Below are 13,603 nucleotides of genomic sequence, written 5' to 3'. Positions count from 1 at the left end.
AAATATAAATTTATATAAATATTTCATTACCTCGAGTGGGTATCGAACTACCACCTCTGCGCCTGGCTTTCTGATATCATAATAATAATAGGAAAAAAATAAAATTCATCCGAAAATCGAACCTGTATCCATAATTAAATCTACATTATAAGTTCAATTATCTTTCCCAGTTTACATAATAACGTTTACATAAAGTCATTATGTTAATCAATTATGCTTTGTGTTTGGCTCGCGTCGAATGTATTCTAGTTGTGTTTGATTAAGCAATTAATTAATTAACTATTGTTAACATACTGTGATCTGTTACGGATGAACAGATGGTGGATATGTGGCCTGTGGCCGTTGTGGCGCAGCGGGCCAAAGGTGTAACTGTAACGTGACGGTTGTCGGTTCCATCCTCACTCGAGGAAGTGAAATATTTATTTACGTTTATATTTCCATTTCTTCGCTCTGATACCGAGGCATAGCGCGGCGTTGAGTTCTGCCACTCAACACGCAATGCTTCCAGAATTCGGCAGAAAGTGAAGATAGGAGTGTCTGAACAGTAGGTTCCCGCTGCCTAGCCTGCTGTGTGCGGGATACAGCGTGAAGCTGATTATTTTATTTTATTTTGATATGTTATATTATTATACATGTGAAAAAGTAGGAGTCCATCGTGGCGAGGGATATAGGTGATGGGTGGTATATGTAAGCACGACGGTTGTGAGTTCGATTTTACTTGGAGAAATGAAGTAATTAATATTTTCATATTTTTGTTCTGGTAACACGGCAAAGCGCGCCGCGCCACTCAACACACAATAACTCGGATTTTCGTCGGAAAGTTAGGAACGGTAGTGTCTTAATGGGGATGGAGTGTCTTAACACTAGGTGCCCAGGCTTCTTATGTTTATGTGCAGGATGCAGGGTGAAGTTAGAAGAAATATGCCTAAAGGTAAATGTTGTGCAATAGAACAGTGTGTGGCTTTGAGAGTATAGATTGTGGGTTCTGTCTCTGCTCCAGGAAATTACGAGTTCTGGAAAAGCAAAGCACCACGTTGAGTTCCACTACTTAACAAGCCGTGAATGAATTAGAATAAAAAGCGGAAAACGGAATATCTTGACATTAAGTTCTCTTGCCTTCCCGTAAAATTATTAATGCTAAATTATTAATATAAGCAAAAAAGTGTTGTGTGTACGCAATTTTGTTCCACTTTATCTACTAAATTGAAAAACATACATATATATAAATATATAAAATTGTCTTAGATTTTAAAATATACAAAAAAAAGTTTCATGGTTTTGTATGTATGGATAATTATATCCCAGTATATATATAAAAATCATATAAACACTATAAGAGCGTGTACTTATATCAATTAGGGGGAAGTACCTTTTAATTAATTCGTTATTATACAATATTCAATTGGTTTTTTATTGTTTCCTAAGAATGGAATAACAGTTTATAAATGTTAAAAATAATCCGTTAATTTTAATTTTCACAACATACTCGTAGCTTATACAAAAATGAAATCTGGATTAGAGCAGCATTCGCTCCTTCTATCCAGGTTTTCCTTGGCTCGAATCCATTTTCCATGGCAATGTGGGGCTACCAGAGCGTAGAAGCGAGTGGCGTGACCCGCCACGCCGTGGCCCCCGCACCGCCAGTTGAGATCGCGACGCAGGGCTGCCGTTTCACACATCACGCAGACTGTGTTATCTAAGGTAAAAGGTAAATGAATTAAGATTTTACCTTACCATAGTCATTTTACCTCATAAGAAATCGCATGGGGCGAAATCTGAATGTAAAACCGACTGGTTGTGGGTTCGATTCCCACTCGAATAGATGAAATATTTATTTAAATATATATTTATATTTTCTTTGCTCTGGTGTAGAGGCAAAAGCGCAGCCCTGAGTTCTGCCACTCGACAAGCAATGCCAGAATTCGAAAAGTGGAGAACGGAGTGTAATACCAGGTTTTCTCTGCCTACCCTGCTGTGTGCAGGATACAGCGTAAAGCTAAATTAATTTTTTAACTTTTTAAATAATAAACAGAATGATTCTCATTATCAAGTCATTTTGAATTCCAAAAATATTACCTGGAATTTTACAAATAAAAGCAAATAAAGGCTAAGCCGTGTTAAATCCAGGATACCATAAAATTAAAATTACCTTCACGCAGAGCTTTGTAATCTGAATCTGTGTGACAGGCCTTTGACACCTTGGTCACCTCGAACTGGACGCAATACCTGGAATAATTAAACTTTAATATTTCTTTTTAATTCTACAAAGGAACCCTAAAAACGAAGAAAAAAGCATGATCTCATATATGTATAGTTGGAAATATCCAAGCATTTCTTATTTATTTTTGATTTAAAATTGTTTGGAAATATTTTAAGCATCTCTCAGCTTATTTTTTGTGCTGTCAATTTTGAAATATTAAGGTGTGGAGTCCAAAATTCAAAGTTGTTTTATTTTACAAGAGCAAGAAAATGAATATAGTTTAAATATTAACAATACGATGGAGTGGGAGTCGAACCCATAACTATCATGTGATGCTGTTTAACTGCGTGGTGATCATTCAGCCTCAGCTTTTTCTATAATATTTATAATATGTTGTAAAAAAATATCACGACGTTGAGCTCCACGACTTAACATGTCTCAATGTCTCGGTTTACACAATGTCTCGGTAATTTTGTAGGGAATAAGGTATTTTAACCCCAGGTTCCTGCTGCGTATCCTGTAATATGCGGGATACAGCATGAAGCTAAGACATTCTTATAATTATTGAAAGTCATACTTACTCTCTATGAGAATTGGACTCAGGATCGTCAGGGTTGCGCAGGCGCAGATTCTTTCTTATATCCACTGTTTCATTAGAATGACGGCTCACAGATAAACCACCCGGCAGGATCATAGCAGACTCCTCTGTTAAATATATTTTTTGATATAATTAAATGAATTCATGTGAATTTTTTTCTATTTAACTTCTTTTTAAATTAAAAAAAAAATCGCTAAATTCGTGATCATTGTAATTTAAAAAAAATATTTTTATATATTTTTTTTTTTATATCAAAAAATAAATAAATTTACCTCGCAAAGGCACATCACTATCAGAATTGCACCCATGGTGGGCTTGGCAGGCTCTACGTTGAACTAGTGATGGGCAATGACGGCCGCCATGCGCCGGTGCTTGTATTATACGCCGGCTTCGGACCATGCTACCTGAGCCGCACGTTGTGTCACATTCTGACCACTCATCCCAACCGGAGACTACGCAGTCCAGTACTAGAACAAGAAAAATAATACAATTATTATATACAAGCTGACGCACGCGGCTTCGCCTGCTTATTTGGACCCTTAGGGGTGAATTGTAATAAACCATGAAATATTTTTAAGAGTCTAAATTTCAAATTTTATAAAAATCGGTGGCAATTTAAAGATTTTTCACGCTGTATCCCGCGCGCAGCAGGGTGAACAGAGTAGGTAGATATTACGAATGTTAATTACGGGATATCGACATAACATTTAGTGTAAGGCAGACCCTGGCAATATCCGGGATTAATCCCAGGAGGAAGAAGTATGTTACATATAGTGTGATGGCGAAATTCCATTTTTACATTAACCACAGAGAGCCTCACGACCATAGCCAAGAAATGAAAATAATAAATATTTGATTTCCTCGAATGAGAATCGAACCCACAACCTGTCGCCTGCACCCCTGCGCCACGACTGGCCTCTGCAGTCGTATGGAACATAATAGTATTAATTTGAACGCTAACTATAGAAGTTCTGCACAATAGCCGTTCTGTATAATAGATTCTAAAATCGTGAGCGGAATGACGTAGTTCTGCGGCAGTTCTATAATTCCTGTACTAACTTTTGCCTGTGACTTCGTGTGTTTAATTTTTCTTCATCTTTATCTAACACTAGCGGACGCGCGCAGCTTCGCTTACTTATTTAGGGGTGAATTCTAATAAACCACGAAACATGTGTTCAATGAAATATTTTTAAGAGTCTAAATTTAAAATTTTATAAGAATCGGTGGCGATTTAAAGATTTTTCCATACAAACTTTCAACCCCTTATTTGCACCCTTTGGGGGTGAATTCTAGAAAACCATGAAACATATGTTCAATTAAATATTTTTAAGAGTCTAAATATCAAATTTTATATAAATTGGCGGCGATTTAAGAATTTTCCATACAAACTTTCAACCCTTATTTGCACCCTTAGGGGATGAATTCTAGAAACCGATGAAACACGTATTCAATTAAATACTTTTAAAAATCTAAATTTCAAATTTTATAAAAATCGGTGCCGATTTAAATTTTTTTCCATACAAACTTTGAACCCCTATAGAATAGAATAGAATATACTTTATTGCACACATAAAAGAAATATATAGAAAGAACAACACAAATAAAATTTAAAGAAAAACACGTATGCAAAGGCGGTCTTATTGCTTTAAGCAATCTCCACCAGACAACCTTTGAAACATTACGGAAAAATTGTAATGAGGAGAAAGGGGACAACGTCTCAGTGCAAATCTTAATTCCCCTATTTCACCCCTATTTCACCCCTTTAGGGTTAAAATTTTTCAAAATCCCTTCTTAGTGGATGTCCAGATTACGAAAGTAAACTTTTGTCCAAATTTAACGTTTCTACGCACAGCGGTTACGGCTGTGCGTGCGTCTTACCTCAGTCAGTGAGGACAAGTCCTTTTATATATATAGATTATTATCTATTATCTTTATTTAATAGCTTATACGAATGTTGGAATCGCAGAAAAATAACAATATGATGAAGTCCGTTTTATAAGTACGTACATATAATAGGTGCTTATAGCTTACAGCTAACGTCATTTCTAATATCATTGCCAAGAACATATAAAAAAATGGGGTTTATAATTTAACTAAACTTAGGTACTATATTTTGCATCTTAGTTATATGATAATTGCCAAAGTAACCACCACCCAAACTCCATATTCCCTGATGATACTTACCAGTGTTGGATGTAAACGCATAGAATGTTTCAGGCTTTATAAAATGACCAAGGTCTGGCTACTATTGGCTCTCTCTCTCTCTCTCTCTCGGTGATTGGGTTTATTATAGGAATTAAATAATTGCGTAAGATAAAACGAGGTATCCCGTTTTCCCTTTCTCGTTCTGGTATGTTTTTAAGAATGAAAGGTGACAAATCGGTAACATCTATATATATAAAAGGACTTGTCCTCACTGACTGAGGTAAGACGCACGCACAGCCGTAACCGCTGATGGTAGAAACGTTAAATTTGGACAAAAGTTCACTTTCGTAATCTGGACATCCACTAAGAAGGGATTTTGAAAAATTTTAACCCTAAAGGGGTGAAATAGGGGTTCAAAGTTTGTATGGAAAAAAATTTAAATCGGCACCGATTTTTATAAAATTTGAAATTTAGATTTTTAAAAGTATTTAATTGAACACGTGTTTCATCGTTTTCTAGAATTCTCCTCCTAAGGGTGCAAATAAGGGGTTGAAAGTTTGTATAGGTTTTTTTTAATCGTCACCAATTTTTATAAAATTTGAAATTCAGACTCTTAAACGTATATAATTAAACACATGTTTCATGGTTTTCTAGAATTCACCCCCTAAAGGTGCAAATAAGTTGTTGAAAGTTTGTATGGAAAAATCTTTAAATCGCCACCGATTTTTATAAAATTTGAAATTTAGACTCTTAAAAATATTTCATTGAACACATGTTTCATGGGTTATTAGAATTCACCCTTAAATACGCAAGCGAAGCAGCGCGCGTCCGCTAGTTTAGTAATATTTTTATAGTTGTAGGTGTTTACGTAACTGGGTCTTTTTTAGGTATGGGCGTGAAATATTTTTTACTATATGCTGCTTCTGTAAAAGGAGCTCAGTCGCTTCCATCCTGTATATATTATACACAAGGATATATAAAAAAAGTTTCGCCATTTCAACAGGTAGAATTTCGTTATACAAGTCTAAAATACTCTCACACTCTGTAAGGGTGCCATAAACTGCTTCATAACTGCCTCGGTTTGACTAATGGCCTTTAAAACCGGCCATTCACGTTGACTACGAGAGCTTATGTCATATAATATGTGGAATAAAAATAAAGCTCTTACGATCGTTTCTTGCAATATGAAATTTAAAACTCAACTTATACGATGTAAACTCTATTAGGAAATTCTTAAATTCTAAAAACAAGTATAACGTAACTCTTTTCTTACTTTTTCCTAAATAAATATCTAAATAGCTACTGTGCCACAAGGATTTTTGCATATTTATAATAATTTTCATATTTACATTCAATTTTCTTATCATTCGTACTGGCTGGTTGCTTGAAGATTAGAAAAGAAAGGTTCTATTTTCAAAACGCGTTTCCCTGTGACAGCAGTTTTCCCGCCTTTATTGCGTTAACAAAATGGCGGCCATACGCGACGGTTTCAGGTCACGATCCTTGCGGATTTTGTTTAATCAAATTATGCTCTATTATAGTTGTTCGTGTCTGATAGAACGGATTTAACTTTATACGAATATTTTAGTCTGTATAAGAAAAAAAAAGTAGGTATTATTGAGAAATTTTGAGTAATATACGACCCCATTACTAGCGCGACGACGTTGTGTTCTACCATTCAAGATAAAATGCCTCCAGAATTCGGCAGAGTGAGGAACGGAGTGTTTTAACACTAGGTTCCCACTGCCTACCCTGCTGTGTGCGGGTACAGCGTGAAGTGATTTATTTACTAGTATTCTAAATAGCATATAATATACCACGCTAAAACCAGCTGAAGGATCTTTGCCAAATATTAAAGCATTAGAGTAAACTGTTCCAGTTTAAACGCAATATCAAAGTAGTTAGTAAATCCACCTTGTATTTGAGATAAGTTGCATCTCAAGTCTTACTGAGACTGTCAGTCACGCTAGTTACTCTCTTAAGTGGGGAACTTACTTGACTGACATACATTATTTGTATAAAGACAATGAATTAATATATTATTACGTGGAGAATAATAATATGTATGTATTTATTTGTGTGTGATATGTCCTAATAAGCGCTATAGTCTCTGCCTCTTTCGCCTCGTCCATTGTCTTTGATAACTCTTCATCATTTTCATCTTCTCCGATATCTTACGCGACCTTTCTCAACTATTATTAATACTATATACTGGAAGGTAAATTAAGGCTTTGAATGTCTCTCTTAATCATCAGGTTTAATTTGTACGCTTTAAATAGTATGGTAGGCAGAGAGAAATTAGTGTTAAGAGACTCTTTACATTTTGATATTCCTCAATTTCCTGGAGGGATTGCGTGTTGAGTGGCAGAACTCAACGCCGCGTTAATGAATATTACACACATAAAGCAATATTCTGTTACCAAAATATCTATCTATCTATCTATCTATCTATCTATCTATCTATCTATTTGGGCAACGTGATTGAGATGAATCACATCTGTCATAGCTTTAATTAAATGCCTTCGTAATACCGAGATATCTCTGTGAATACATTTTGCCAAACCATTAATTGTTGCGTGTTAAATGTAAATATTCATTTGTGTTGAATATTTGTTCTGCGGGAAGTATTTTTGGATGGGAATTTAAAGTTTTTGGTATGAATGCGTTGTTTATTTTGTTTTACTGCTGCTATTGTTATATGAAAAGTATATTTTTTTAATGTGACGCTTATATCCGGGAAGGCAGACGGAACCTAGTCATTTATTCCTACGAGTGGTAATCGAACTCATCAGCATCGTAATCGTAAAATATCAGCATCAGCATCGTAATCGTAAAATATCTTTAAAAAATGGTACATATAATCAAATTGGGATCGAACTTGCAACCGTCGTGTTTACAGAGGATTTAACCCTTGAAAAAAGAAATTAAATATTATAAGACGAATATTCCGAAACGAAGTTTTTCTCATGTTTTCAACTAAGCGAAGTCATGGTAAACCGCTACTTTAAAATGTATTAAGAATGAAAAAAACAAGCCACTGCTTATTATATTCTGAAACCCGCGAAGATATAACTTTGAACTTTTACCTTGTCTTGAAAAGTTTTTTTTTCAGCTTCACGCTGTATCCCGCATCTAGCAGGATAGACAGAGGGAGCCTCTTTTTAAAACACATCGCTTCCCACTTCCCTTTAAATTCTGGAGGCATTGCGTGTTGAGTGATGGCACTCACCGTCGCTTGGTCTGAACACCAGAGAGAAGAAATGAATATGTTAAATATTTCATTTCCTTACATAAAAATCTTGTATTTTAAATTGTAGCCTAGCTTAATTGTCAAGCTAGTGATGTGACATGATCCTGTAGTGATGTACTAACGTATTCATGTATTAGTTCATCGATTATTTGGAAGGTATTGTCCGTAAATTGTATTGTTCCGGGCGTCCATTTAATGTATGTATCCCATCAATATGGGGATTAGAGGAACTGCATTAGTGACGCTATTATGAGCAGGAGAGGGGAGGCTTTGCATCGGACTGTTATGCAGCTTAGTTTATTTACACTGACATTGACTGCATTCTACTGACAGTACTGACGTCTCTATATAAAGTGCATGTTTGTTTGCTACTGTTTTACTAAAATAATTGAAGAATAACAATAGTTTGCCTACAACCTTTCCTTATTAAATTGTTTTACCAAACCGTGGGCGGCGTTGAACTCCGTTATCCAGTACACGATATCTTGAAATGAGTTAAAAAAGGAGTGAGTCAATAGATATCTGCCATATAAAGCAAAATCTAAAGACATTTCGATTGTAGAAAAACGAAAAAAATTAAGAAGATAAAATTCTCGTCAAATGCGAGTCGGACTCGCATACTGAGGGTTCCGTATCAATTTCAGGATTGTATATCAACTTAAGAAATTTAAGTTTGTGGACGTATGACACGAATTACAATTATAAGTTTGTAATGATTTTTTCTATGACATATCTATACATTTTTACTTTTTGAATTTTTTCTTTTATGTACAACAAAGTGCTATAAGGGTTCCATGTTATTCTTTCGAGGTACGGAACCCTAAAAATAAATGAAACAAAATATACACCTTTTCCTAAAGAAAGGCGTACAAAAGTACCTATTACAGAGTTATTTTGAAGTAATCTCGCATCTAAGTTTTCAAGAAATAACTTCTTTCATTTTGTAAAGCAATTTCTTAACGTTGCGAAACTCGCCTTTGAATCTGCACTAATTAATTTAAGGTTAATTGAAGTTCGCTGAAGCGTTTTAGCTTCTTGGATGTTAGATATCAAAATATGGCTTTAAAAGGAAACTAACAATAAAATTTTATTTTTCGGTTATAGGTAAACTAAAACAAATTTGAGGTCAGTGGTGGCGCAGTAGGTGTGATTGTAATCGCGACTGGTTGTGGATTCGATCCCCACTCGAGGAAATGAATATTTAATATTTTCACTTCACTCTGGAGGCGCGGCAAAACGCGGCGTTGGGTTCCGCCACTCAACACGCAATGCCTATAGAATTTGGCGGAAAATGGAGAACGGAGTGTCTTAACATTACATTCCTTCTTCCTACCCTGCTATGCACAATATTTTCGTAATTTTATTATTATTGAGGCTATCGATGTGTATCGTGGGTACAATGTGGCAGTATCTGACTGTAAGGTTATAGGTTCGTACCCCAACTCGGAAGAATTATTATATCAAAATTATTTTTATTCGCTCTCAGAGGGAACCTAAGTATTCGGTGCTACGTTCTACGTCTTCTACGTTCCTCATGCTAAGATACTACGTTCCCGTTAAGACACTTTCTCTCTTTACCTCCTTACCAGAATGAGAAAATTAAAAATATTCGATACTTTATTTCCTAGAGTGGAAATCGAATCCGCAACCTGTCGTTTACGCTTGTGCCTGCTCTACGACTGGCCTCATTTCAATTCTCAGAGAAAAGTTAAAAAAATAATATCATATTTCTTTCCCTTTGATAAAAATATTATACCAACAAAGTCCTGGGATAATTCTAATAAATATTAAATCTCACTTGCTCTCTGTTTCATATGTCACGCGTAGTCTAGCGATCATCAAAATAAATGTTTGCCATTCACCCTCATAAAGAGGGTTGAAAGTATATAGTAGTGTTGTCACAGATTTTATTCATGGAAAGAAAGTAGTGTTTTTTATTATTATTATTTCTTATACTATATACTAGAGGCACTGGAATGTGTCTTAACACTAAGTTCCTAGGTTCACTCTGAATAAAAAAAAAATAAAAAAAATTAAAACTTATTTCAAATATACGTTAATTATTATTAATGTTGGTATATAACATAATATATTTTGGGATATGTGCAATATCCCAAAATATACAAAATGAATAGAACCAATTTTGAAGAAATTAGGACTGTTATTTTAAAATATAGTCCATTTAAATAAAAAAAAATAATAAATATGAACTTAGTTTCCGAGAAATTCATGAACAAACCTACCTACAACGCTAACTAAATTTAGAACAGCTTAAATAGATTATCATATTAAAATATTATCCATTTTTAATAACATATCATGTGAAAATTATCCCAATGTTTAAGTTACTTAATAATTTTAAACCCAATTATTTCTCAAACTAAAAATCGAATCTACAACCATCATGTATAATTAAACATCGTTCTATAGAGTCTTTTCATCAGATTCTTCAATTCGTACTAGATTTCGAGGGCGTGTTTTGATTGAATTTTCACACAGTTTGCAAATGACAACCGCACGTCGAGTCGAGTGCACGCCGACGTACTCTTATTCAATTAAAATCTCGAAATAGCAACTGTGCCGGTCCATCAATAAAGTCAGTCAGTATGACAGTTTTTTCCAATTCCAGCTTAATTTTTTCCAAAATTTCACATTTAATTTAATAACATGGCGCTAAAATTAATTCTAACATATAATTTTTTTATATTATGCGATTTATTGTTATTTTCATTTCTTCGACCTGACGCATCGTTGAGTTTTGCCACTCAACACGTAATGCCTCCAAAAATTCTGCAGAATATGAGGAAAGACATTCCGTTCCCCATTTAACACTAGGTTCTCTTTGCCTACTCACACTACAGAAAATGTTTTGAAACGCAAATATGATTAACAGGCTTCAAAAAACTGTTTTAGTATTCTCAACGAAAAGCTGTTTTTTCGCTTAATTAATTAAAGGACTTAGGGAAAGCCGCAAGCTTCATTAAGGTTGAACGCGTTAATGTGTCCTAAAATAACTTGCAGGTTTTACGTGATGACATTTTCCTTTTTTCTCCGTTTTCTGCGGTCTACCGTTGTTTTTTCTTATTATGTAGAATTTAAAAATAATATTTCATAGACATTTTTTGGGGTTTGATGGATGATGAGTATTATAAGCGCGGAACTTAACGTTACGTGTTGTCATGTTACCAAGAGCAAGTGGGAGCGCGAGGAAATGGAAATAATTCAAAGAAGGGCAGGGCACACTACAGAATGTCTTGACACTATATCTGCAGGGAAATCTATTTTCTTTCTTTATGCAGGATAAAATAAAATAGAAAATTGTATACTTACTTAAATGTTACTTTATATGAGTATATACCAGAAGTACACACTTATATGTGGAAGTATCGCGATACCTAAAAGCTCTTACGCTTGAAAACTTCGAAAAAAAAAGGAAAGTAAAAAATAAGTAATTTCGGGAATGTCCAACGACACAGGTTTTGCCTAAACTTTAATCTTTATAAAAGTGGTACTTTATTGTAACGAGAGTTTACTTTTAAAACAGCTTTAGTTAAACTTAATTCTTGGAGAGGTATTTTTAGGGTTCTCTTAATATGTGATGATTTAATGTTATTACTAAAATAAGGTCATCGTAGCTCAGGTATGACTAAAACGCGGTGGTTATGGGGTTTGATTTCCACTAGAGAGAATTAAATAAATTAAGAATAAATTTCCTCGCTTTGATAAGGACGCTTTGAAGAGCCACAACGTTGGCTTCCGCCATAGAGTCTACAAATTTAGAGAATGAAGTGTCGAACCACTAGGTTCCTTCTATCTATCCTGTTATATGTGGGATACATCATAAAGGAAAAAAAAGCTTATTTCCTTGAGAACAGTCGTAGCGTAAAGGCACAAAGTTTGAACGCGACAGGTAGAAAAATATTTAATATTTCCATTTTCTTCGCTCTGGTTTCAAGGCTAAACGCGGCGTTCTGTTCCGCCACTCAGCACACAATGCTTCCAGAATTCGGCGGAAAATGGGGGACGGAATATCGGCAATACGTTAGGTTCCCTCTGCCTATCCTCCTACATGCGAGATAGAGAATAAACCAAATAAGGTCTTATATCCCAAATACCAAATTTGCAACTTAGAATTCGAAACAAATTCTAAAATCCAGTCGACATCGATAAATCAATTCGATTGTAGATACCGATACCGTTCGAAATTTCGCACACTCCTTTTATTGGAACTTTAGTTGGAAACTTTCGAGCTTTCTGAAACGTGAACTCACGCTTTGGAGCATTTGAAACTATTTCTTTCAACGACTTAATGTTGTGAAACTTAATTAAGTCACTAAAAAGCTAGTGTTTAGGCACTACGCTTCTCATTTCCAATGAATTCTGAGAATCTGCATTCCGCTTTGCCTCTGGTGTCAGCCAGAGCGAAGAAAAAAAAAATATTAAATATTTCATTTCGTCGAGTGGGAATCGAACCCACTAACTTTCATATTTGCAGTCAAACACTTGTGCTCCTGCGCTACGACTGGCCTCGTGAAGAAAATTATTGATCTTTTTAATATTATTAAGGTTCCTTTTGTTCATTGACTTCATGCTGTTTCCTGTATATAGAACCGTTCTTCACTCCACCTTTTGATTTTTTAAAACATTGTGTGTTGTGCGGTGAAACTCATCGCCGCGTTTTATCTTTTACCGGAGCTAGGAAAAGAAAACAATTGATTTTCCCGAATGCTTACAGTGAGAGGTTTTTCCAAGTTAGATATTTAGAAAAATATCTAAAATATAACTGCAAAGTACATGTATGTGCATATAGTTCATAGAGTTGGCGTCTAATGAGACCGGCCTATTAGGTATCGGGGTCGCACTGAAAGCCTGTAAGAGCTTGCGATTTCTTTAAGACAAAGCCAGACTTAAACCACAAACCTAGATGCAAAAAAATGGTATTTTTAAATATTTTATTTATTAAATGGTAAAATCTGTCATTTTTTAAAATGTCGTACTTTTTAAGGAAAAAAGGAACCCCTACAAGAATATAAATTAAAGTAACTAGATTAGATTGCAAATTTTGACAAGGATTTTGGAAGTTATTTGTAAATATAAGCTTTCCTTAGCTTATCAATTCTTATTTATATTTTTTTTAGATTCAAGGTTTTTCCCATACAAAAAGGTAAGACACAATTTTGTTTTTTAGCTTCATGCTGTATTCGTAGCTTTGCCTCGTTACCAGAGCGAAGAAATAAAAATATTAAATAATTAATTCCCTCGAGTGGGAATCGAACTTAACACAACCACTGGCTTAATAAAACACTTAAGTATCAAAACATTTCATTATCTACTCATCATTTTTAGTAGTGCTCCACCACCTTACTTCTTGATTCATCTATGCCTTATTTTTGCAAATAAATTAAACAGA

General features: G+C 34.7%; 1 protein-coding gene across 1 annotated transcript in view; it reads right to left on the bottom strand.

Annotated features, from left to right (window-relative positions):
- Positions 1–1,397: 1,397 nt before the first annotated feature.
- The window catches only part of LOC146540701 (somatomedin-B and thrombospondin type-1 domain-containing protein-like), a 37,503-nt gene continuing 25,297 nt past the window's right edge, over positions 1,398–13,603 (bottom strand). The window contains exons 3-6 of the mRNA XM_085202074.1: positions 3,071–3,265; positions 2,782–2,905; positions 2,150–2,226; positions 1,398–1,696 (exon numbers count right to left, since the gene is read on the bottom strand). Of these exons, the coding sequence (XP_085058200.1) occupies positions 1,494–1,696; positions 2,150–2,226; positions 2,782–2,905; positions 3,071–3,265 (599 nt within the window). The 3' untranslated portion in view covers positions 1,398–1,493. The remainder of the gene's footprint in view (positions 1,697–2,149; positions 2,227–2,781; positions 2,906–3,070; positions 3,266–13,603) is intronic.

This window comes from Heliconius melpomene, chromosome 2, assembly GCF_056956725.1.
Source record: "Heliconius melpomene rosina isolate 202511_hmr_F chromosome 2, ASM5695672v1, whole genome shotgun sequence".
Taxonomy (NCBI): Eukaryota; Metazoa; Arthropoda; class Insecta; order Lepidoptera; family Nymphalidae; genus Heliconius; species Heliconius melpomene.
The sequence above is the reverse complement of the archived record's forward strand: the minus strand, read 5'-3'. Positions and strand labels throughout refer to the sequence as shown.